The 27,734-nt window shown below is 35.3% G+C and overlaps 2 protein-coding genes across 4 annotated transcripts in view; one reads left to right on the top strand and one right to left on the bottom strand.

The window, feature by feature from the left end:
• Positions 1-27,734, bottom strand: part of ESF1 (ESF1 nucleolar pre-rRNA processing protein homolog) — a 65,608-nt gene that overhangs the window by 15,834 nt on the left and 22,040 nt on the right. For both annotated transcript variants that reach the window (XM_015079635.3, XM_015079634.3), the window contains exons 9-10: positions 26,692-26,853; positions 241-362 (exon numbers count right to left, since the gene is read on the bottom strand). In XM_015079635.3, coding sequence (XP_014935121.2) covers positions 241-362; positions 26,692-26,853 — 284 coding nt within the window. The remainder of the gene's footprint in view (positions 1-240; positions 363-26,691; positions 26,854-27,734) is intronic.
• Positions 13,439-27,734, top strand: part of NDUFAF5 (NADH:ubiquinone oxidoreductase complex assembly factor 5) — a 61,600-nt gene continuing 47,304 nt past the window's right edge. The window contains exons 1-2 of one of the 2 annotated variants that reach the window (XM_053200269.1): positions 13,439-13,654; positions 16,554-16,592. The gene's annotated coding sequence lies outside the window, so the exon portion shown is untranslated. The remainder of the gene's footprint in view (positions 13,655-16,553; positions 16,593-27,734) is intronic. The other variant, XM_053200267.1, reaches the window with a different exon arrangement.

Here is a 27,734-nt window from a genome sequence, read left to right on the forward strand (position 1 = left end):
TGTAAAATACTAGAGCACAGTAGTTAAAGTGGCTCTGGGCTTTTATTAGGATTTGTACCTCATTATGTAGCTTTGCAGAAAACACTTAAGCTATTGGGTTTTCCCTTTCCTCTTTCTTAAAATTGTGATAACATGGCCTACTCTAGTGAGTGGTTAGCTATCTATCTTCTGATATCTTCTGCTATCTTCTGATACATGATTGTTGTTCAATAAATATTTGCCCAAAATTATCATTGATACCTTTTGTTTCTTTTTCAGTCTTTTCTTCTCTTTCTTTTTCTCTAAAAATTGTTCCCAAGGGGTCAGTTTATCTTTTCCTTCCAATTTGTTTCTCACCATCTCTTCTGCACTTTCTTTCAGACCTAAGAAAAAACACAAATAGAGTTCAGTTTAAAATGTTATTATCTTATTTTAAATTCTATGCTGTCCCTTTTCATACATTAGCTGGATATAGTTCTATATTCTACAAAAAGAAGCTTCCCTCGTCCTTAGGTAAAATAAAAGTATATATTTTAAAAAAAATAAAATAAAAAAATAAAATGTTATTATCTTCATTCAGTTGAAAATATAATTTACCAAAAAGATCACTTACAGATATTTAACAGAGTAACAAAATAAAATACAATACTGAATTATGTAACTCCAAAATCAGAGTAATATAGGATCAAATCATATCAATGCTATTTCCTAATAACAAACAATAATAAACTTAACCAAACCAAAATAAATAAGCAAACCCAGCAAGTTGATATGCAGTCAAACCACTAAAGAAAAATCGTTTATTTAGGTTTAAATTTTATTTCTCTATACTTAAATTGCTTTGAGACTCTAAGAAAAATCCTGGAACAAAATCTTCTCAGGATACAACTAATCATTCACTTTTAATAGCAAATGGTAAGTGGTCTTTAACATAATTATATCTAATTGCTCTGTTGCCCAAATAAAAAGACTGCATTCTCTGGTAACTATAGGTGACTATCAAAAATTGATTAGTAAGGCAATCCTTGTTGAAATAGGCCAGGAGGAAAGAGTTCTCATAATCTCTCAACTACTCTGTGAAATACATCCTTAAGATCAAAAGGACCACCAAGTTCTGATTCCACTTTGTATGGTTTACCTCTTTCAATGTTGTCATTTGCTCTTGTACTTCATCTCTAAATACTTCATCTCTATTTCTTATATTCTGCAGTACCTAACTTGTGTTTCTACAAGGCTTATGTAATATCTGGACAGGAGTGAAAGTGGGGAAGAAAAAGCGCTGAGGCTGACCTACCATCCATGAAGACCCTCACTACTGCCAAAGTAAAGGAAATGTGATTATTGGTGCTGTCACCTTTGATAATAAAGATGTTTGTTTTACTTCACAGTATTTTCTGGACATCATGGTTCAATTTGGGGAGGAGGCAGCTTCAATATTTAGATGACACAATATTCATTTCAGAAAAATATTAGCAGAATGATTCAAAATGCTTTTTAAGAGAGTCACGGTCAATCCAGATCATCTTCCCAGATATTTTCTAAATTCTAAGGTGAAAACAATCCTAAGGATATAACAATTCTTTTTTTTTTTTTTCCTGGTAAGTATACTGAGACTAAGAACATTCAGCAACTTGCCTAAGAACGTACAGCTAGGAAGCTACATGACTGTAACTGCCTGGCTATCCTCTATACCATGGCCAGATACATATAAAATGCTGGTCTGACCCAGAGAAAAGAAATGTATATAGTGGATGAATAAAATCAAAAGCTTTGGGTCTCAGTTTCTTTATCTGCAAAGAGCGGTTGGTCTAGATCAGAAGCATGCAACCCTCCCACCCACATACACCTTTTTTTTCCCCCTCAAAGAAAATATCTGGTAGAAGTCCAAATACATAACAACTAAAAGTAGTGTTCTGGGTCTTGTGCCTCAAAGAACAGCCTGAAACAGCTGGAATAGATGATCTCTAAGGTCCCTTCCTTGGCTTTTAAGCCAAGACTTAATCTCCAAATTTCTATGACTTAGAAAAGTATTAAATTATATGCATACTCAAGGTTATGTAGATTTGTTTTTATGAGATACTGTTGGTAAGATCTCTGATTTATTGCATGCCAAATCAGAACCACAACTCTCAATTCAAAGATGTTTCTTATGAGAAAAATACAATTCACTTTACTTAACCATTTGTAAGAGAAATGTGAACTGTATAAAATGATGCCCAGATCTCTGAATCAACAGATACACAGCACTAAGGAAATGTAAATTGGGACCCTCATTTGGGAGAAAGCAACAAATCCTGACAAAAGACGTTGATTTCAAATAATAAAATAGTAGGTTTATATATTATGCCTGTGGGTTAGCATGCAATCAGTCCAGTCTAATTCTACATGCACAGTATTGTATTATTAAATAAGATGTTTAAATAATCTTAAGGTATTATAGTATAATTTCTTCAAACACTAAGAAAGATTTTATTATTCCAAAATATTAAATTGATATATTTAGAGACTTTTTTTTCACCAAAAAGTATTGTTTAATTTTGATCCCTGAAGCTTAACGTGATGCTTAGAATGATGCTGAGGAAAGTTCCGTACCATTGTCTCTTTTAAGTAACTAGGACATTGTTTTGATGTGTCTTAATCACTATGAACTTCTACTATACATGTAGGGTCTTAACATTCTTTGGAACATGGGTACCTTGAGAATTTGATAAGATATAGAATCTCTCTCTGAAACACTGTACTGGAAACACTTGCATACAGCATTCAGGGGCTTATGGATACTCAAAGGTCATTTCTATATAAGGATCTAAGGGTCTCAGGCAAAGAACATTTACAGGTGCAGTAGAGGTCTACGGGAAAACAGGAGGCCAGCTCCCATAACTTCAAAACTTATTAGCACTGTGACATTTGTAGGTTCTATAGCAGGATTCCTCACTTCAGCACTACTGTCATGTTGGACCAGATAATTCTTTGTTGTGAGGAACTATCCTGTAGTTGTAAGGATGTTTATCAATATCTCTGCATTATCCAGTAGATGCCAATAGCCTCAGTCATGAAAATAAAAATGTCTCCAGATATTGCCAAATGTCTTCTTGGGAGCAAAATTACCTCTAGTTGAGAACCACTGTTCTAAACAATGATTAGAAGTCATTTCTGAAAAGAAGGGCTATTTCATTACTTGTATCAGAGAAGTTATATATTATTTTATTTGGTACTTGATTATATAACATTTTACTTTAGAGTTTTCTTCCAACTAAACCAAAGGCAGCTAAAGTCACCTTCTTTTGTATTCCATAATATTTAACATAGTGCCAGACACATAGTAAGTACTTAATAAACACTTAATTGATCTGTCTTGAAGAAGGAATTCTTATTTCAAGCCAACTGTTTGATCTTGTAAGTTTGGAACATATTCTCTCCAACAGAAAATGAATCAAAACTTTAGGATATAAATAAATGGCCTTTATCCCAAAGTGGTCTGGGTATGTGTGTTTAAGGACTTATAGTTGTAGAAAATTCATGAAATATTATTCTCAGAAAATATTTTAAACTTTTTTCTGGTATTTAGTTGGTTTATAACAACAAAGAAATAGTTATCTTCAGTTCAATACAGTCTGTAATTTTTTTGCCTGGCTCTCACTTAATACACCAAATGTGTATTAAGTAGAATGACAAACACATTGCAGTGAATGAACACAACACCATGATAACTTAAAAATGCTTTGTTCTCATTGTCATCATGAGGTCATTTATATCTCTTGCCACAGATCACAGTTGTTTATGCTCTGGTTCTTAAAAATATGTCCATCCCAGAAGCCTCTTGGCATATGCACAAGAACATTCTTCAGACAGTTTTAGCCTCATTTGAGAGAAGCCACTATGTGACTAAAAAACAACTTCATTATAACTGTTTTTAGTTTTGCACAAATTTGTTTTTAAAAAGTTTAAGTGTATAGCCAAGGACTGCTGAATTAGTTAAAAATAACTCAATAATCCTACAAATAAGGGGTAAAAAACTCTTTCAAAGCCAGCCACAGATGATTCAATTATGACAATAATTTAAGTACAATCCATTCAAAATTATTTTGGTAGTTTGCATATATACAAAAATACTTTCAAATATGTTTTTAAAATCCACTAAAACAAGACTATATGTTTCTCCTGACCTTACTCATTTGAAATATTTGAAGTCTTCAAGGGGCAGGACATGAATAACTTAACTCAAGTAGGTAGTATAGTTGGTTTTGTTTATAAAAACAAAATGCATATTTTAAGATTTCTGATATAGGCTGAAACTGGCACTTTTTATTTAAGTGAGGACTTAGGATCCATTGAGAATACTTATGAACATTTAATGACTCAATATTTATTCAGGGTTGTAATTCCAAAAGCAGTTTTTAAAATGTAACTAACTACCACCACCACCACCATCAGAGAGAACTCCCAACTTGGAATTCATTCTATGTATAAGGGTTTTAGAGGAAAACCACCAGCCATCTCCTGAAGAACACTGAAATCAAAGGTATCTGTTCAAATGGGCCAGTTATCCTCAATGGGGTAGGCAGAGGGAAGAACACATTTACTTATATAATAGAAGTCACAGGAATACTTGGTCCATGTGAGTAATGAGGATCTTCTCGGTGGTATTTTTTTCTCCACAATAATCAAGTCATTATGTACTTAGGTATCCTTAAAGCATACTGGATAAGTCAAACTATCAACCTTTGAAATAAGAAAGGTAAATACTTGATATGTTTTGAACTTGGTTTAAGACTTGTTCAGAACAAGAAATTGTTTAGAACATGTTCAGAATCTGGTTCATAATTTTTTTTTTAACTTCTGTAAATCCTCTTTCTTAAATTCTTACAGTACTATATTCTTTTATTCTATACCATTTATCACAGTTGCAACTGCATACTTGTGTGATTTTTAAAATTATTATTAATGGCTGCCTCCTTTACTAGCTTGCAAGCCTCGTGAAGATAGAGACCATAGCTTGTTTCCCCCCTGGCCTCGCAAGAGTACCCTGGTGGCTAGTGGAGGACCTAAACAGACACCTAATGTCTGTTAAAAGAAAAGTACAAATGAAAGGATAAACAAGTCAAATTTGTTCCCAACCTATAGATAGAGGGCAACAATGCGTGAAACTAAAAAGTAAAATAACTAGTTCACGGAACAATAGTAAACAGTAAGAATTAGCAATCAGATAGAACTGATACAAATGCTCCTTGTACACACTTAATACTGTTACAATATGGTTATACTTACTATGTGGAAACAACATAATAAAGATAATAAGGATAAAAGGGTATAGATAAACTACTTAGACTGGAAATGGCTTCTCCCATAACATTTAATTCTGTATCTCCCAAAGCATTCAATGAGGTATCCATAGAAAATACCTAAAAAGTATGTACTGAATGAATACATGTTAATTTTTTTGTTGTTGCTGAATGTCTAAAAACTATCAGTGGGTAGCAACTGTTTTACATTTGCCTTGAATTTGAGCTTATACTCTAAGCTCTTCTGAATCTTTTACTCTCCCTTAAGAGTGATGCCTTCCATTTATAAGTATTTTCAATTTATTATGAACCAAGCTGTCCTCGCTTCTTAGAATTGAATGTTCTTAAAAAGGTGACTTCAAATACAAGACATTTGGGCCTCATTAGGGAGCTATTGTTTTCTGTATTTGTCTGTACTTTATTTTTTGGTTTTTTTTCCCCTTTCAAGTAGTTTGTAATCACAATGTATATAATAACAAGCTGTCCTAATAATAACAGAATAAAATTCTGGCTAACTCTGATGAAGCCATTTTGCTATTTAATTTATGGCAAAGAGGAATGACAACTGTTTATTCTACCCTTATTTTTTACATGTAATGTTTACAGACAAGGTAGAAAGTTAATACATAACTTTTAAGAAGGGCTAAGATGTAAGGAAACAAAGGGGGTTTTTTGGAGTCTAGTCACAATAAGAAAGCTCAAACAGAAACGTTATACTAGCTCAGAAGCAAGGACTTTCCCTTGGGGACATACATCCATCTGTTATGGTCTAGCATGGATCTTGGGTTTTAATGGGCTGTTAGCCAAGGAGGCAAGAGGCAATGTTCAGTGTCTGATTATGGTGGAAGTTCCTATCAGAGACCACTACCTTGAAGCCAGGATCCTTAAGGGTACCTTCAGTGGGTGCTGCCCCTCCTCCAAAAATTTAGAGGGAATGAATACATGCCTTTTTGGGCTTTGGCTTCGAGCAGAACAAGGGAAGTAAAAACATGTTTTTTTCCCCAGAGAATTTATAACCACAAGCCTACAAATCCATGGGTTTGTGGCTAGAATTCACACTATCTGTGTGGCCCCAAATACCTCAAACCAAAAATTTGGTTTCAATTGGTCTTGGAATGGAAGCGCCCTTAGGCGTCTGGCAAATACTTTCTAAAGCACTCTCTGAAGAAGTACTTTTGACCCAGGCCTCTGAGAATTCCCATGGGTAAAGATGGATCCCAGAACAATGAGATCACAATAAAAAGCCAATATGAGCCAGAGTCTGCAGAAACAAAATAATACAAAAGCCAGATCTATAACAGCTAGAGATTTTGGAATTATCAGATACAGAATAAGAAATCAGCACATTAAAAAAAACAAAAGAGAAAATTAAAAGATAAGATTATCAAAAATATGAGACAGATTTGGAAACAAAACTTCCTCAAATGAAACATATAACTGAAATAATAAAGTCAACAGCCAAGTTAAACAGCAGCCTATACAGAGGTAAAGAAACAAAATGAATGAACTGAAAGACAAACTGAAGCAATTACCCAGCATGCTTCATAGGTTCAAAAGTATGGAACATGTGAGTTATCAGAGATAGAATGAGAAGGTACCACACATATCAAATGGGATTTCCGTAAGGAAAAAATAGAGAACATGAGGAAAACACAATATTTTAAGAGAAAATGACTGAGAAGTTTTCAGAACCGATGAAAGATAATAATCTTCAAGACTGTGGGTATCCTGTTAACTCTACACAAGATTAAAGCTACCAAGCAAAAATACGATCTAGATAAACCAAAATGAAACCCTAGAACACTAAAGTATCTTAAAAGCCAGGGACAAAAGATAGCACTGTGGAGAAAGGCAACCCTTTCCTAGCAGGGTTCAGAAGTGGGCCCCTGGGACATGGAATTAAGATGGTGTGTTCTTTAGTTATACTGGCTTCCTCACCTGTAATTGCCAACAGGAGTCAAGGGGGAGTCTTGTGATACACAGTAAATTTGCCTCTCCCCAGAATGGGGTTAAGTGGGGGGACTACCTTGGTGCATCCATGGCAACAGAAGTAGATACCCCTCCTTCCCTAATCTTCAATACTCACAGCCTCACCACCAAAATCCGCCTTGAACCCACCAGGAATAATCTCTGTGCTTTTTATCCCTATTTTTGGTCACCCCAAAAAGCCCCTAATCATCAGGTCCCCCCTAATCTCCCATGTTCTTAATCTCAGAAGTTAACTATACATCTACTTTTCTGCTACTATCTCTTCTTCCCTCCACTCTCTACCACTAAATCTCTGGAATTAACAGTGCATTAACAGTAAAAACTCAATTATTATATCTCTGAACATTTTCTTCATCATCTTGCTTTAACTGAATTTTGGCTCTGCCCTGAAAATACTGCAAACTTCAGTACTCGCAAGTGGTTTGTTGTTGTTGTTGGAGTTTGCTTTCTTCAAAGAGCCTTCAACCAATTGTTCTAGGGGGGGCAGGGTATATATGGGGGTCATTTGTACTCTTTATCCAGGTTAAGAAGTGTGGTACTAGTCCAGGGATAGACCGATTAACTAATAAAACAGAGAGCCCAGCAATAGATCCAGGCAGTTTTGTTTGTTTTGTTTATGCAGAATATATTCAATATAGACAAGATCCATGCAGTTTTGAAACTCTGATACATGACAGAGGTGATAGGTCAGATTATTGGGGAAAAGGAGAGATTACCTAATAAATGGAACAGGATAAAAAAAAAACTCTATGTAGGGGCTCAGTTAGTTGAGAGCCCACCTTCAATTGGTTGAGCGTCCACCTTCAGCTCAGGTCATGATCTCATGGTTTGTGGGTTTGAGCCCTGCAGCTGGCTCACTGATGTCAGTGTGCAGCCTGCTCCAGATCCTCTGTCCCCCCTCTCTCTCTCTCTCTCTCTCTCTCTCACTGCCCCTCCCCCACTCACACTCTCTCAAAAATAAACATTTAAAAAAATCCATGTAGAAGAAGATGAAACTGGATGTCTACCTTATATCATATAAAACATCAATTCCTGATGAATCAAGGACTTAAATGTCAAACACATCAAAATTTTCTACCTTTAGTAGAAAATAAAGATGAATATCAGTCTCATCTGTATAGAAAAGGATTACTTAGATGAAACACAGAAACCATTAACTATAATGACTGACTTAGCAATATTAAAATCAAGAACTTTTATTCATTAGATAAACCTCCAAGAGAGTGTGTGGCAAAGGGTTGAGGCTGGGGAAGAGTTTCATATTGAAGAGGGACAAAGGACTGTTATCAAAAATCCTATAAAAGACAAAGGACTGTTATGAAAAATAAATCAAGAATGAAAAGTCAGCAGAAAAAGCACAAACAATGTAACAGAAAAATGGCCAAAAGACATTTATGAGTATTTCACTGAGGAGGAAACATATATGTCCAAAAAATACATGAAGAGATATTCAATTGCATTTGTGAGAAGAGAAGTGCAATCAAGCATGCTGGTAGGAGTATAAACTTAATACCAGCACAAAAGAATTTAGTATTTGATCTTATAACCGTGAACATTCACACACCTTATGACCCAGCAATTACACTCTTTGATAAATACCCAGAAAAACTTAAACATGTACTAGAAGATGCACAGAAATGTTTATAACAGCATGTTTCACCATAGTAAAGAACATCCCAAATATGTATCCAACAGGAGAATGGATATATAAACTGTGGTATATATACTCAAATGAGCTACAGCTACACAAAACAGAGATAAATCTTAGGAATGTGATGTTGAATGAAAAAAAATCCCCAAAGATTTTTAAGTATCTACAACAAATCCACACTCCTCCCCTCAATGTTAACATTAACAGCTTTAGTGAGATAGTATTTAATATACCATATAATTCACCCATTTATATAATTCAATAGTTTTTTAATATACTCACAAGTATGTGCAACCATCACTAGTCAATTTTAGAACATTTTCATCCCCTCAAAAAGACACTCTATTTCTCCGCAGCAGGACACTCTTAAATACTCCCTCTCCTCCTGCAACCACTAATCTACTTCCTTTCTCTATAGTTTCTTATTCTGGATATTGCATATAAAATATGTAGTCTTTTGTGATTGGCTTCTTTTACTTAGCATATTTTCAAGATTCATTCAGTTTGTAGCATATATTAGTACCTTATGCCTTTTTATGCACTCACACTTCTTAGGAATACTTACGAATGAGATGGAAATGTATACAATGGAAAGCCAAGGATTGAATACCAAGATGTGGATGATGGTTATAATAGACATGGAGAAGTAGGGGAGATCAAAAGGATAAATGTAAGTTACTACATGACCCTAGCTTTTGTAGTGGATTCACTTACTGTTAAAAATAAATAAATAAATAGATAGATAGATAGATAGATAGGCGGGCCATGCTGGACCAATGAGAGTGCCCTAACCCAAGGATTATAATTAAATTATATGAACCAGAGGTATAAAAGAATAAAGAGACAAGGTTAATAAATTTGACTATACCTTTTTTGGTCTTCAAAAGATACTATAAAGAATAAAAGACAAAATCACAAAGTAGAAGATATATGACTGATAGAGACCAATACAGAATATATGAACTCCTATGACTCAGGAACACAAATACTACATAAGTCAAAATACATGAACAGGCATTTCACATGAGGAAACACTAAGAGATGTTTTTCCTCATTAGTAACTAGGCAAATGCCTGAACAATCCTTTAGGTCAGGTCATATCACTTCCATTTCACATTTCATTTAGAGTAAAAGCTAAAGTCCATCCAGAGGTCTCAAAAGCTTCTGTGATTTGGCCACCTTTCTGCCCTCATTTTCTACTATTCTCCATTCCCTGGCTCATTCTGCTCCAGTCACTTCTGCTTTAGTGTTCTTGGGCATATCAGAAATACTCCCCCTAAAGGCTTTTGCATTTATTCTTTCCTCTGCCTGAAATGCTCTTTCCCAGGATAACAACTAGTGTGTACTGTCCTTTCCATTAGGTCTTTGTGCAAATGCCACTTTCTCAATGAAGCCTTTCCTGACTGTCCTATTTAAATCACTACCTACTCTCACCCCTGAACTTCCTACTCCCCATCCAGACTTTATCTTTTTGTTTCTATAGTCCTTAATCACCACTTCATTATTTTACCTATTCATTTTCTATCTCCCCTTCTCTCCTTTCTCCTAACCTCCATAACCTAAAATGTAGGACCCCATAAAAGTCTGTTCAGTGTTCCATGTCCAGTGAAAAGAAGAGTCTGGCACGCATGGCAGGAACTCAACAAATATTTGAGAGTAACACACACATTAAAACCATACTGAGATACCATTACTTATACATTCAACTGGCAAAAACTGAAAAGCCTGACAATACCAATTAAAGATGAGGATAAAGAGCTTTGGGAACTCACGGAAACTACCAGTTAGAGTAAAAGCTGGGAAAACAATTCAGCACGACCTAGTCAAGGTAACTGTGAGCAGGCTCCACAACCAAGGAATTCTACATATACCTAAGGCATTCTCTCTCTGTGTGTTCCTAGGTGAGAAGTCCAAGAATGTTCACAAAGATATTGTTTATGATAGGAATAAACTATAATAACTGTCAATAGAACAGCCACATTGTTACATACCTACAATGGAATTCTGTGTAATAGTGAAAATTAATAGACCATATCTTTATATATTGATATGGATAATCTCAAAAATAGAATGTTAATAGAAAAAAGGAAATGATAGAAGGATACAGAGAAGATACTTTTTATAAAGGTCAAAATTAACAAAACTGTTTAGGGATATATGTATATGTGGTAAAATGATTACACAGAAAAAGAAAATGATTAACATGAAATGTAGTTTCATAGTGTCCTCTGGTAGAGGAAGGAAGAGGTTGTAACTGAGGAGTCTCATAAAGGACCACAGATATTGGTAACGTTCTTTCATTTTTTAATTTAATTCTTAAAATTTATTTATCTAAAACCAAGTTAGTTAACATACAGTGTAGTACTGGTTTAAGGGGTAAACCCAGTGATTCATCACTCACATATAATACCCAGTGCTCATCCCAACAAATACCCTCCTTAATGCCCATCACTCTTTTAGCCCATCCCTCTACCCACCTCCCCTCCAGCAACCCTGTTTCTTCTTTGTATTTAAGAGTCTCTTATGGTTTGCCTCCCTCTCTGTTTCTTATTTTTCCTTCCCTTTCCCTGTATTCACCTATTGTGTTTCTTAAATTCCATACATGAATGAAATCATATGGAATTTGTCTTTCTCTGAGCTATTCAGTTTAGCACAGTACATTCTAGTTCCATCCCCAACATTGAAAATGGCAAGATTTCATTCTTTTTCATCACCGAGAATTCCAATGTATGTATATACCACATCTTCTTTATCCATTCATCAGTCAATGAACATTTGGCCTCTTTCCAGAATTTGGCTATTGTTGACAGCACTGCTATAACCATTGGGGTTCATGTGCCTTTTTGAATCAGCATTTTGTATCCTTTGGATAAATTAGCTAGTAGTGCAATTGCTGGGTTGTAGGGTAGTTCTATTTTTAATTTTTTGAGGAACTGTCATACTGTTTTCCAGAGTGGCTGCACCAGCTGCATTCTCACCAACATTAATGTAATGTTTTTTCTTAAGCTGGTACACAGGTGTTCATTTTATTATTATTATTTTTAACTGTAGAATACACTGTTTACATTTTGAATCTGTTTTTTTATACAGGTAGTAAAGTATAAAAAAAGTAGTTAGTGCTTACTCTTTGACAGCTGTGTGCTAAAATTAAAATGGCTTTCACTTGTCTTTTGTCATTTACTCTCCATCAAAATAATAAGTACTTGTACCCAGATTTTCTGGTACCAAGCCCTCTATGCTCTTTTCATAATCACAGTAAATTATTAATGCTATGACAAATTTCACTATAAGCAGGTCTCAATCTAGACGCTGTATTTGAAAAACCTACCTATAAATTAGTGGCTTGAAACTGAGCCTAACTATTTTCCTCCCTGGAAGAGTTTCTGACCACAGAAGCTATTAATATAGAAGGACATTTTGAGGCTGGGGTCCAACCAAAATTGTATTTCTAAGTCAATTAAAGAAAAAACTTTATATTATAAAAGTAAAAGGAAATGAAAAACACATCAACCTCCCTAGCATTTCAGTATTTAACAACTTTTCAAGTTAGATTTTTCTTGCTGCAACCTAAGTATTTCCTTCCACAATTAGCTGGAGTTTATATATAAGTAAACTATACACTCTGACTACTTCTAAAAAGATTTTGCAAATAACTGCTAGGTAGCAGTACCCTGGCAAACTTTTTCCTATTGCGGTATAAATGATAAATGTTTACATAGCACACTGGAATAAATGGAGGAGGCAACCAGAGAAGGAAACCAACCTGAGGGCTCTGGTTGGCCTAAGGTCTAAAGGGATCAACCCTTTGGCAAATTTGTAATCCACAGGCAGTATATTGGTTGGGAATCTCTGACACAGACTATCATTTAAAGGTTACTCTTTCAACTTTTCCAGGATGTGGAATTAACCCAGAGTCTATTTCACTGGCAATGTCCTCCATTACATTTAAAAAATTATAGAATGAGAGTGATATAGAATGAAAGTAACAGTAAAACTTAGGACTTTGGGATGCCTGGAGGCTCAGTTGGTTAAGTGTCCAACTCCTGATTTTGGCTCAGGTCATGATCTCAGTTTGTGAGACGGAGCCTCGTATCAGGCTCCTTGAGTCTCGCTCTCTGCCCCTCCCCTGCTCACATGCCCTCCCTCCCCCCAATAAATACATAAACATTTTAAAAAACCCAAAAAACTTTGGGGCGCCTGAGTGGTTCAGTTGGTTGAGCGTCCAACTCTCAGTTTCAGCTCATGATCTCATGTGAGCCCCGCATCAGGCTCTGTGCTGTGAGTGTGGAGACTGCTTGAGATTCTCTCTCTCCCCCTCTTCACAAAGACTCACATTGTCTCTGTCTCTCTCAAAATAAATAAATAAATTTTTAAAAAATTTTAAAAAACAACAACAAAACCTTAGGACTTCAATACTTCCACAGTTTATCTTATGTCAGCACTGTTTCTATTCTTAGGGATTCTTTGGTGACATAATCTACTAAGGAAACCATGACAGACCAAACATTCTTTAGGCCTCAAAAGATAGAATCTTAGAATACCAACTAATAACATGCAGGCCCAGAAACTTGTAGTGTTCAACAACAAACACTCAAAAGATTTCTCTTGCCTTTTCTGTTTGTTAACTTCCAAAGCAGCTTATTAGTTAGAGGACAGCCTTCTCTGACATCATCACACAGGTGACCCTGGCTGCAGACCAAAATGTTCCCAACAGCCTGAGAAGTCTATGAAAGTACACACTAGGTCATCCCAGGTAAGTGCTTATTGTTTTTTTTAAATAAAATTTCTCCAAATTCTCAAATAAAATTCACTGAACACATCTTTACGTATCTTTGTGTACACAAGAGTAAACATATACAGGTTGTGAAGAGCACTAAATGAAGATAGTAGGCACCAGATTTAATTAGTAATCCAAGGAAAATACTCTTTAAAATTTTTAATGGGTACTTAAGTTAGACACATCAAGGTTTGAAATATAGTTTTTCTATCTCCCACCTTTGTGATCTTGAGTAAGTCTGTGCCTAGTTAAGTGTTCTGTAAGATGCATTAATAATCACTAAAGAATTGCTGGAAGAATTTAATGTCATATTTTTTATAAAGCACCTAGCACAGTTTCTGATACAGAACAGGCATCCAGTAAGTGCAAATTTCTCCTCTAAGAGCATTGTATTTATTTATTTTATTAATTTTTTTTGAATTTTTTACTTCATTATTAGTTTTTATTTGAGGGACAGAGCGCACGAGTGTACACAGGAAAGAGGGACTGAGGGAAAGAGGGAATCCCAAGCAGTTTCCATGCTCAGCACAGTTGGAGATCATAACTGATCCTGCAATCACAACAATTCTGGGATGGTGACCTGAGCTGAAATAAGGAGTTAGCTGCTCAACCAACTGAGCCACACAGGCATCCCCAAAGAGCATTTTAAGATGTAATTCTTCTGGGGTACCTGGGTGGCTCAATCAGTTAAATGTCCAACTCTTGGTTTTTGGCTCAGGTCATGATCTTATGGTTTGTGGGATCAAGGCCCACACTGGGCTTTGCTTGGGATTCTCCCTCTCTCCCTCTCCCTCTGCTCTTTCTCTGTGTTTGCTCACGTGCTCTCTCTCTCTCAAAATAAATAAACTTAAAAAAAATAAAATGTAATTCTTCTTGATCAAAATTATGCATCCAAATTACTTTAACAAATATTTTAAAATCTCCCCCATGCTTCTACATAAAGGACTAACGGGAATCTAAAATGAAATCTATTTTATGACAACCAAAGCTGAAATGCTTAGAAAAATCTTGGTTAAGTCCTTCACAGCCAGAATTCCCTATTTTATGTGAGTCAATTCTTAGGGAAGCATATGCCTTCAAAGTACATGCTTCAACTTACCACTAAGGCATATTATTTAGGGAACTCACTCAAGTCACAATTACTGGCACTCCTCTTTTGGCATACAGAGGATCAGGTTTTCAAGCTATGCCAAATAATTTAACAGATACAGGTTTTCCATGTCACTGAATGAGTAAATTGAGTTAAGGATGTATCTCTTGACAGCTCATTTGATGAGTGCTATCATTAATGAAGATTATCCTAAGGGAAGAAGGTCTGCAACCTCTTTCTCTAGTAGGCAAACAATGTCTCATCAGGCAAACAGTGTCAATGTGAAATGAATAATACAGAGCCCTTCCCACATGAAAATCGGCAGATTCAGCCTGCCTAGCCTAGCCACCAGTTCAAGCCACAGACATTTTTACTGGCTTTATCTTGGACCTCATAGCTGAAAATTATCATTGTACTATATAGTCAGTGAACATCTGTCTACAATAGTCTAACCGAAAGGGCACTGCGAAAGGCTGGCAAACGTTTCAGAGAACCAGAATATGGCATATGGTCCCACAGTGGGATTAAGTTTTGTATCAAACCAAAGATCTGCAGAAAGTACATATGTCCTTTCCTTTATGTGGCTTCAAAACCTGAACCTACTGTAGAAGCTAGTTTTGATTCTGTGCAAAATGTTGTTACCATTTCTGAGGCATCTTCAGAAGTGAAAAAATGTTTCCCAGTTAGCATCATGAATTAATAGAACTGTTTCAAGATATATGATAAGAGACGTGAAGATGTTCTACTATTAGGAATTTACCCTAGGGGTACCTGGGTAGCTCAGTTGGTTAAGCATCCGACTTTGGCTCAGGCCATGATCTCATGGTTCTTGAGTTTGAGCCTTGCATCAGGTTCTGTGCTGACACCTCAAAGCCTGGAGCCTGCTTCAGATTCTGTGTCTCCCTCTCTCTCCCTGCTCCTCCCCCACTTGCACTGTCTCTCTCAAAAATAAATAAACACTAACAACAATAAATTAATTAATTTTAAAAAGAGGAATTTACCCTAAGAAAACCCAATATAAGGTTATTATGTTATCCACAATAGCAAAACATTAGAAAGAGCCTAAAACACAACATTAGGGGAGTGATTCATCATTTATATATCAGAAACACAATGGAATGTGGTACAGGCATTATGATTATAAAGATTATTTAGAAACAAATAAAAATAAGTATGAAAAATGAAACAAAAAAAGGAGAACTCAAAATGAGGGTCTAATATAATCAATTATGTCTGCTTATAGAAAATGTATGAAAATGAATGTGTTATAGTTAAAATATGGAAGCAACCCAAGTGACCATCACTTGGATGGATAAGTAAAATGTGGGGCATGCATGCACGTGTGTGTGTAATAACAAAATTATTCAGCCTTAAAAAGGAAGGAAATTCTGACATATGTTACAACATGGATGAACTTTGAAGACGTTACACTAACTGAAATAAGCCAATCACAAAAGGACAAATCTTGTATGATTCCATTTGTGAGTTACTTAGTGTGGTCAAAATCATAGAAATAGAAAGCTGAATGGTGGTTGCCAGGGGCAGGGGAGAGGGAGAATGAAGAGTTACTGTTTAATGGACACAGATTCAGTTTTGCAAAATGAAAAATAGTTCTGGAGATGGATGAGGGTATGGCTGTACAACAACATGAATATACTTAATACCACTGATTGTACACTTAAAAAATGGTTAGGATGGTAAATTTTATATGTATTTCATAACAATAAAAAATATCAAGAAAAAAATCAATGTGCTTAGTAAACATAACGTTATATGATTTTCCAGTTTCAGAAAAAAAAAGAATAATGAAACTGCTGAAAGTAAGTAAGTAGTCTGAGTGGATTCTATCAGAATAACATATGGAACATGTGTGAGAAAAATGATGGTTGGCTAGCGAGGCAGTTAGCATATAGAATGATGATGTGGGACAACCTCAAACAGAATAGGCAAAAGTTCTGCTTTAAAGACCAAAGAATTCACAACTTCAAACAAATCAGCATAGCTGTGGGCTGTGGGAAAACAATACATGAAACAAGCTCGCTCTTCTTGAACTGACTTCAGGGAGATTATAAATCTGTGGCAAAAGTACTACTGTCTGGAAATAGTGGCTACAGATGCAAACAGTACAACTGAAGTGATATATGGGCAGAGAAGGAATGACTGATTAAAAAAAAAGTCATCCTAGATGTTTGCAAGCATCCCAAGACAGCAAACCAATTAACCTGAAACTTCAAAACATACAGGAATTTTAGCACTTTCTGAAACTATGACTGGTATAAAAATATCCTTAATTCTTGCTTCAGATATTTTTTTAAAGCTTTTTGGAAAGCTCTTTTTAAAATTAAGTCTTAATATTGTTAAGAGAGAAAATAATCTTTAAATAATCCAGGAAATTCAGAGAAATTTACTGGCAACTCTATGTAGAAAATGTGCTACCAATCAATGTTTTTAGATAACCCTAGCTGCTTTTCATTTTTATTACACATTCCACAAATGATTCTTTTTTTCACATCAAAAAGTTTCAGCTTATAACTTCACAAAATCCTTACAGTCAACGTGTTAACTGGATGATTCATGGAAGGAGCACACACCCTACAATTCTAGCCACTTACTAGCTGTGTACAAGACAGAATAATGTGCTGCAAACTCATTTCCATCTCATCATCAAAGCACAAAGCATACTGCAAATTCTTTAGCCTAAAGTTCAGGTTTCCCATTTAATGCTTTCCTCTCCACTCAACTCAAAACTTTACACATCTGGTTATTTTAAAAGTTCCAACCAAAAAACATTTTTGTGAATACATTTCAAATAATGAATGCATTGACAATAATTGGATATACTGATATAGCCAAAAGTAAATAGTGAACAGGTTTTGAGATGTATGAAAATTAAAATGTTTGAAACTGGGCTGCCTAGCAAAAAATACCCAACTGATTCAAAAACATTTTAGTTTTGAATAGAGAATAAATAACGCAAGGAACATAGGTATGTGTCATTAATGTGTCTCTGTGTTTAAGCTTCCCACTGGGACACTAAACAGAACCATGAGGGTGGAATAAAGGGGAAAAAAGGAAGGACAAAGGACAAAGTGGACACCAGAATAAAAACAGAATTACAACTGCAGAGGGTAGAAGAAAGAGTAAGTTAAGGAAGAGCTGTACCCATACCGTCTGGCTGAGTGAACTGACTGAGACAGTAAGAGGAGTCCTTGCTGCTTTTCCTCTGGCTTCCATGTCTCCTTTAAAAAAGAATCTTATAGCTCTAGGTTCCAGACAAGAGCTCCCTCAAGAAATTCAGTCTCACCACATTAAAGCTTTAGTACCACCAGTACTAATCTCATTATGCCCTTTATCCCTATTTTAAACTGTCACCACAAGAAGTCTACAACTTCCGACTCATCTAATAAAGATTGAGAACATGACCTTTCTCACTCTTCCTCAACAATGAAGGCCTTCTACAAGTTAGTCAGTTACAATCGTTCATTAGTAGTCATTAACAGAATTTTCTTCATTTACCTGCTAATCTGAGTCTCACTGAAACCTGTTCTCCTCTGGGGCCTATATCCCAAATATCCTTTTTAGGTGGTGAATTTTTCTTTCCCATAGTTTGTCCTTACTACTAATTGCCACCTCCAGTCCACTGGCTGGCCCTTCTCCCTAAAGTCCCCAACTCTGAATGGCATGTTATTAGACTATATTACCCACAAGCCCTTTTTAATTTTTTTTTTTTATTTCTAAGTGGGCTTCACACCTAGTGCCGGAGCCCAGTGAGGGGCTTGCACTCACAACCCTGAAGACCAAGACTTGAGCGGAGGTTAAGAGTCAGATGCCCAACTGGGTGCCACCCAGGCACCCTTACAAGCTCTTCTTATTGTAGATACTTAATAACTAGTCTCTCCCCTTATATCTTGAAAAGCTAAGCCCTTGGCTCACTGCCACTCTCCAATATAAGCGCTGTCATATTGGTGATTGCAATATCTACACAGATGATCTTGGGCCTTATAGTTCACTGACCTCCTCTTTTCCTATTACTCTATACTCCATCTTAAAAACTTACTCCCAGGACCATAACTAGACCATGTCATAATTCTAAATTGCAATCTCAGCATAATCTTAATTTCAAGTATTCTACTCTTCAAACACTAGCTCTAATCTTTCCATTATATTCTCTCTAGTATCTAACCTTCTGTCTCATAGGGACCTACAATCCATTAATCTTCTCACCTCTTCCCCATCCCTCATGCTCAACATACCCTCATTTTCCTCCTAACCCAATATAGATCCCTTGGTCCATCATGACAATCACTGCCTTGCATATAACTTTCAATCCCCTTACCCCTCTCCTGCTTGGTCATAGTTGGTTGACAAATCTACTAGACTGGTTTAGTCCAACTCTCCCCTTACTCCATGATTGCACCACATCATTAAATGTGGCTAAAGAAAAATATAATTATGTTGACTCATCTAACTTTACGTGAACATGAACTGCAAGTGCACCCTTATTGGTGTTCAGCAGTACTATTAAATTTCCCTCTTTACCACTCTCTTAGACAACTATTTCATATCTTCTTTTTGTCCAAATCTCTGTCTCCTCTCTTATCCCTACTCTCAGCTGATGACCTTCTTCCTATTTCACTTAAGAAAATACAAGCAAATAGAAGAGCACTACAAGCTGTCACTACCATTTCTACCCATTACCCTGTGATCATACTCCTTGCCTTGTACAATGGATGAAATGCCCAGGCACATAGATCAAAAGCCAATTCTTCCACTTGTGTAAAAATATTCCAACTCTTTTTGCCTACTTTAGAACACAGTTCTCTGTGCATCATCATTTTTTCCTCTCTCTGGTGGATCATTTCTAGAAGCATGTTATTTTCCCCATATGAAAGAAAAATGCTCTCTTGATCTTACTTCCTCCTCCCGTTTCTTTCCCATTCCTCTGTGACCCAATATAGAAAAACTCCTCCAGATCTGTCAATCCATTGGTCCATAATAAATTAAGAAAGGGGGTAGATGCTAACTAATAAACGTAGAAGGAATGACAGAAAATCAGCAGTTTTCAATGAATAGTATAATAACTTGATTCAAGCAAGGATCATCAAAGAATGCAATGCCATCAGATAGGATTTTGGGAATAGGGTAATTTTATACATCCCACAAATTACTTACCAGTTACCAAAAAAAAAAAAAAAAAAAGTGCCTTTACATTGGAAAAACCAGTCAGATGCCACCTTAACTGAGTGAGCAAAGTTAACAGCACAAATAATGGGGCAAACTGACATCAGGAACTTCATGATACGAAGCAATGGGTAGTATACAACACCATTTATGGAGAATTCTTGCCAAAACCTTTCTCTCTGAATTAACTGTGAGAAAACAATCAGACAAATCCAGATTGTGGGTATTCTATAACTCACTACTGTACACTTTAAAACTAACTGACACGATCACAAAAGAACTATAAAGAGTATTATTGGAATGAATGAGAAATCTGACTATTTACCAATATTAAATTCCTTTAGTGTGACACTGTGCTGATGTAGAAGACTCTGTTTTTGGAAGTTACATGTTGAAGTACTTTTTAGGGATGAAGTGTCACGATGCCTGTAAGTCTTGAACAGTTAAATACTTTAGAAAAAGGAATTGTCTGTACATGCTGTCTCCAATTCCACCCCTCATTCTCTCTTGAACCCACATTAATCTTATCCCTTTCATTCCACCAAAACAGTTAAAAATTACTGGATATTTGATGATCTCCACACTGATCATTTTTAGTCTATATTTTATTGACCCATCTTTTCACTGAAATGCTTTCTTCACTTGGCTGTCTGGATACCCTACAATCCTGAATTTCCTCCTGTGGTTTTTGGTGGTTTCTTCCCAGTTGTCTTTGGATAAATCTACGTACGTTTTCCTCACCTTCTAAATGCTGCAGTACTCCAGGGATCAGTTTTTGAACCTCTTTTCTTCCTTTCTACCTATACTCACTCTTTTGGTGTTCTTCACTTTCAGAGGCGTGGACAAGGAAGATATCCAAATTCAGATCTCCAGCTATGACCTCTTTCCTGAACTCTAACTTGTATATTCAAATGTCTCCTTGACATGCCTATTTTGAGATGTAATAGGCATCTTAAAATTAACATGTGACCAAAAGAGAATTTTTGAGGTTCCTTTGCAAACCTATTCCATCCACAATCAGAAGTAGTACAGTAGCCTCTTGACTGATTTTCTCCATTTTGTCCTTGCCTCCTACCTTAATCTACCCTCAAGACAGCACCCAGGATGATCCTGTTAAAAAAATAATTCAGATCTTATCACCCCTCAGCTCAAAACTCCAACAGTTTATCATCTCAATCAGAGAAGAAGTTCAGGTCCTTCTGGCTCCACGTTACCCGTCTGACCTCATCTATTATTCTTTTTCCCACTTACTCACTCTAGTCACACTGCTCTCTTTGCTATTCCTTAAACACAACAGATAAACTATAGCTTCGGGGCCATGTATTTGCTATTACTCTGCTCTCATACTCTTCTCTGCATGTCTCACCATCTGACTTCTACTAGTTTCTGCTCAAATACTTTTTTTATTAGATTCATCTGAACATAAGATTTATGAGGTCAAGGATTTGTATGTTTTGCTCATGCTGTGTCTAGAAAAGTTCCTGGCATTAGCAGGTGCTCAATAAGTATTTGAAGGAAAGTTGGAGTGCTGAAGGATATTGAGAAAAAAAGAAACAGATATCCTTTTCACTAGCATCTATTAAACCAAAGATAACTAAGGAAAAGAGGACTTTTATCATATCAAATGTTTTAAGATTATAAAGAAACGTCATTATTTGTTCATATTCTGGATGGAATTTCAAAAATATTATTTACATATACCCTGTATCATCTACAACCAAAAAATTGTCACATCAATTATTTGAACCATAATGTAAGAGAGGTTATTTAACATGTGAGCTAAAACTGACTATCCTTCATTTATATGTACATTACAAATTCCCTAATGAGGCACATTCACTGGTGAAGACCCAACATACATCACCTTATGTATTTATCAAAATGAGTCAGCCGGGATACATTTTTAGCAACACACTGAGATGGGAAAAATTACTCCACAAACATCAAAATAATGAACTACAACTTTATTTAAAAATTTTATCATTCAACATCTTTACTTACTCATAATACTAACTAATGTGATCGTATTACTACATTTGCATAAGGAACTAAAGTATCAACAGAAAGTCTAGTTTATTCTAGTTGTTACACCAATGTACCTGTTATCTGCCTCCTTTAATACTATACCTTTAAGAAATTAAACTCATGCTGTTACTATAGTATATAACCCAATGTAAAAAGATTAGAAGTTTAAATACTCTAAATAAAATTCCTTTTAAAAACCAAATGATGCTAAGCAAAATTAGTCAGAGAAAGACAAATATCACATGACTTCACTCATATGATGACTTTAAGACACACGGGAACACAGATGAACACAAGGGAAGGGAAGTAAAAATAATATAAAAACAGGGAGGGGGACAAAACATAAGAGACTCTTAAATATGGAGAACAAACAGAGGGTTACTGGAGGGGTTGTGGGAGGGGGATGGGCTAAATGGGTAAGGGGCATTAAGGAATCTACTCCTGAAATCACTGTTGCACTGTATGCTAATTTCAATGTAAATTAAAAAAAATAAAATTTAAAGTAGTGTAAAAAAAAAAAACATATTCCAACAAGTGTTAGTGATTAACGGTACTTATTTTTCTGAAAAGCTTAATATTTTGGAAATTCAAGCCAAAGAACACCTAGTAAATGAGATAGTATAATCTCATACTGACCCTTTGTGGTTTATTGAAGTATAACATAAAAGCCCTGTGGTTCCAGGTAACTATTACTGGGAACACACATTTTGCTGAACACAAATCCACCAAAATTCACATATGACATGAATAGTACTGTAGCTTATCAGGTACCTTTATAAATATCTCAGTTTCAGCAAGAAAGGTATTATTAGTCCCACTTTCCAAACAAACAAACAGATCCTGAAGATTAGCTTATTTGTGTCATTTACTATATACATTATATAAAAGACCCTCTATATTTACACACATGCACATTTATGCAGATACTCGTGTGCATGCATATACCAAGGATTCAGATAGCAATACTCTATTTGAGACTTTCAAAAATACTATGGCTAAAGACTTAAAAAATATATACTATATATTAGAATATCAACTGTCCTCCATTCAATTAGCAGTAAAAAAAAGAATATATCTGGGGTGCCTGAGTGGCTCAGTCAGTTAAGCGTCTGATTTTGGCTCAGGTCATGATTGTGTGGTCCGTGAGTTTGAGCCTTGCATCGGGCTCTGTGTTGACAGCTCGGAGCCTGGAGCCTGTTTCAGTTTCTGTGTCTCCCTCTCTCTCCCTCCCCTGCTCATGCTCTCTCTCTCAAAAATAAAGTTAAAAAAAAAAAAAAAAAAGAATATACCCAATTTTGATGGTAAGTCCACAAAACTGGCACTTTTACTTATTGCTGAAGGCATTATAAGCTGGTACAACCCTTTTGGAAAACAATTTGGCAATTATCTCAAGACACAAAAAGTGTTCATGCCTTTTCCTAGTAATTCCATTTCTGGGAAGTTATCCTATAAAAATAATTCAAAATATGGAAAAAGCTATAGATTATTTATAACATCCTAGATGCTTGGCATCTGAGACTTAACATTTGAGGTTTTGACACTGGTAGTTTTAACAACTTGTGAGAGAACCACAGGTTGATCCACAGCATATGTCAAGTTGCTATGTGAATGAGAAAGTCACAGAACTACCGAGTGAGCTTGACTGCCAGTATTTAGCTTTCTTTGTGGTCTGACTGCTCTCTAGATGCTCAGAAACATTTCTAAAATGGGGAGAGAGGGAATGGACATGTTCATTAAAAAACTGTTTAAAAGTAAAAAGCCCTATGGGGCACCTGGGTGGCTCAGTCGGTTAAGCCTCCAACTTTGGCTCAGGTCATGATCTCATGGCTCTTGAGTTTGAGCCCTGTGTTGGGCTCTATGCTGACAGCTCAGAGCCTGGAGCCTGCTTCAGATTCTGTCTCTTTCTCTCTCTGCCCCTCCCTTGCTCATGCTCTCTTTCTCAAAAAGTAAATAAACATTAAAAATAAAAGGCCCTAAAATAGTAAGCCAGTTACTTGGCTGGTGATGAATGTGAAGAGTCTAAGAAAGTACTGATATTTTTAGGTTAAAATTAGTAATGGTCTTCAGTCACATTTCTTTCCAATACCTTAAGTCTACCACAGTGAAAGATCAGAAATATGATTAAGTGTTCAACAACAGAGAGATGATAAATCAATCCATCTAATCACTCAGTGGCTGAATTAGGATACTGGAATTAACAGACAATAATTTTTCATTTTACATTTTCAAGATATTTTCTGTGACATTAATATTACATCTAGAAATTAAACTCAAGATTAAAACGTACTGCTAAACAGAAAAAGGAAGAGTTCACATTTCATTTCATAAGGTCTGCACTACCCTGATACCAAAAACACTGCAAGAAACAAAAACCATAGACAAATATTCCTGATTAACATAGGTGTAAAAAATCTAACAAAACATTACTAAATTGAATTCAGGAATATGTAAAAAGGATAATACACCATGACCAAGTGAGGTTTAGCCCCAGGAAAACTGTATTACTTATATCTTCCAGGTATAAACAAGTATAAATATCACTTTTTTGTAATTTCCCTATATATTAATGTAGACAAAGGTTTGATCTGGTCCACTTGACAAAGCTGAAGTATTTGCTATAAAACTTCTCAATCAAGTTTATTATAAATCTGCTTTCTCAGTCAATTCAACACTCCAATTCAAAATGTTCATTTTAGGGGTGCTTAGGTGGCTCAGTCATTTAAGCGTCCAACCTGTGATTTTGGCTCAGGTCATGATGCCATGGTTCATGGGATTGAGCCCCACGTCAGACTGCACTGACAGTGCAGATCTTGCTTGGTATTCTCTCTTCCCCTCTCTGCCCCCCACCTGATCATGTGCATGCATACTCTCTCAAAATAAAATGATAAAAACATTAAAAAAAATGTTCATTTAAAATATCTTCATTCAATGAGCTCATTCTAAGATTAAACTGTAATTACAATGTATTTTACTTAAAAGACAGAATTCAACATTCCATGGAATTATAAAGAACCTTAATCATAAAGTGAAAGATGTTCTTCACAAACATTCTCAAGTGGAATGGTTAGATCACCTTATTGTGAGACTTACTGAAAAGAGCATCTAACCCCTTAAAGCAGCCTCTTTGATTTTTTTGGTGGATAATTCTAATGATTAAGAGAATTACTCTTTATATTAAATTAAACTCTACCTTCCTTCAGTTTTTATTTACTAGCAGAAGTACTGACTTCTGAGATAATAAGAGCAATTAAGTCTTCATTAATACAGTCATCCTGCAAATACTTGAAAATAACCAGTAAGTCACTTTGTAGACTTTTCCTCTCCAGGCTAAACTTGAGTTCTCCCAACAACTGTTTCAATAACACTACTAAATTTCATTTTTCTTACCACCATTTCCTGCAAAAGACAAACATTTAAAATAAATGGGCTACAACGAAGCACCACATTCCTACAGGAATATGCAGGAGATGTGTCCACCCTAGGAATTTTATTACACTAGTCAAACTACCAACTATCAAACTATGCTAGTTTCCCCCCCTAATAAAAATCTATGCAAACATTACCAGTGAAAAAACATACTAACTGTATGAAATAGATACAATTGAATATAGAACACTTAATTTTTTTTAAGTTTTATAATTTTTTAAGAGAGAGAACAAATGTGCATGCATGTGTGTGTGAGCAAGAGAGAGGCAGAGAGAGAGAATCCCAAGCAGGCTCCACACTGTCAGGGCAGAGCCTGAAGGTGAGGCTTGAACCATGAAATCATGACCTGAGCCCAAATCAAGAGTTAAACTTAACCGACTGAGCCACCCAGGCACCCCAAGAACACCTGATATTCCTATAAGTTGTTAATACTCTTTGATCTAGAGATGAATTGTGGGAAAAGAACTGAATCCTGGTCAAAAATTATACCTAACTTTAAAAGACATATGTGTATGTTGTACACCTGAAACTAACAACACTGTATATTAACTATACTGGGATTTAAAAAAAAAAAAAAAAGATATACATGTATGTAAACAGCAGTAATCTGCAAAAACAATATTGGTTCCAAGGGTACATGTTGCTTTGCTCAGGTTGCTGAAAAAATGAGTATGCTAGAAAACAATCCTCATTTATAATAGCTTTTATCTTTGTTTAGCTTTGACATGGTTTTAATTAGTATTGTACTACTCTAAAAAAACTGTTGAGCCCTTCAAGGCAGTTATAAAAATCACTTACTATATTTCTTTGACTCTTCACAGCAAAACTGAGATGGAAAACTATGTATTAATGTATTTTGTGCTAGTGAAACCTCACTAATTAAGGTCTAACAGGGGTTATGGGAGAAAAGCTCATTTACGAATTACATATTTTAAAAAGAAGTTTAATGACCTTAGAACACATGGTGCCTGTATTCAAGTTTGTACATCTTGAGAATACTGGAATCAAACCTAGGAAAGGTCTATCTTCATAAATGGACAGAAATACTTTACAGTTAGTAAATCAAAGAAACCAATCAAGAATAAAGTGGCAAGAGTCTATAACACTACTCCCTAAAAAAAATTAAATGATGTATGCAAATACCATGTTAACTTCCTCACCAAAATATTCCTGGAAAATAAGATTTGTTTTTGTTTCTAAGAGTTATTCTTCTTTTCTTTCATATCTAAAATACCCTCAATATCCTGAAATGAAGAAAAATAAATGAACATAGTAAGTATATAATTCTTACCTGGAACCCACTTAATTTCCATTTCCATATCATTTTCTTTGCCTTTCTTTTCTTTTTCTTGAATAACTTGCAAGAGCTGTTTGTATTTAGCAATTTGTTCTTCATCATCCTTCTGACTTTTCTTTGTTTTCCCATCTTCTTCCATATTGACTTTATCATCACCTAATAAAAAAAATCAATTTCATCTAACATACAGAAATAATTGACATTTAAATCTAGTATTTAAATCTCAGTCACTATAGCACCTTCTAAAAGATGTTATTAGATACAATGCAAAAACAGAATACCAAAATCGACAAATTTCTTAATATTAAATGAATTCATTGAAAGAATTAGGTCTTGTTTATAATAAAAATCATTTGCAATATAAGTTCTAAGTAGTGTACTTGGAAATCTCTCTTTTATTAAAATTCATATTTCAAAATAATTTTATAGACATGTAACATCCTTGGATTTCTCTTCCCTATAAATAAGACAGCAGAGATAGCTTTTTATCCCTCTTTACGTCTTCCACCATCTGGCATAGTGGCTTTAAAATGTTATGGTCAATACAAGGGTGAATGTTGTTGGGATGCATGTGGTACATGGATACAACTGTTATACTGAAGAGACAGATAAAGGAAGCTGCTTGTAGTCCAAAATGAACAATAAAGAGTCTTTTCCATTTGATATGCTTACTCTCAGGATCTCATTAATACACTGAGAATAAAAGCGAATAAATTAGAAGTTAATTCAATTAATATCCCTTTGTGGAAAAATATCCACATTTCCATGTCTTAATTTATAAAAATAATAATTAGAATACAAAGGAACAATACAAAATTCAGGGCAACAAATACCAAAGAAAACTAATACGTGAAAAGTTTGTTCGGTCTATATTTCCACTGTAATTTTCCAAGTCAAAAACATAAATTAAGGACCTAGGTTTTAATGCAAAACATACAGACTTATTGAATTGACTAAATGTCCCTGGTAAAGGAAAATTTAGAAGCAGCATAATGAAGACCCTCTCTTCTATAAGCTATGGCTAGCCGGTCACTAAA

This window comes from Acinonyx jubatus, chromosome A3, assembly GCF_027475565.1.
Source record: "Acinonyx jubatus isolate Ajub_Pintada_27869175 chromosome A3, VMU_Ajub_asm_v1.0, whole genome shotgun sequence".
Classification (NCBI taxonomy): Eukaryota; Metazoa; Chordata; class Mammalia; order Carnivora; family Felidae; genus Acinonyx; species Acinonyx jubatus.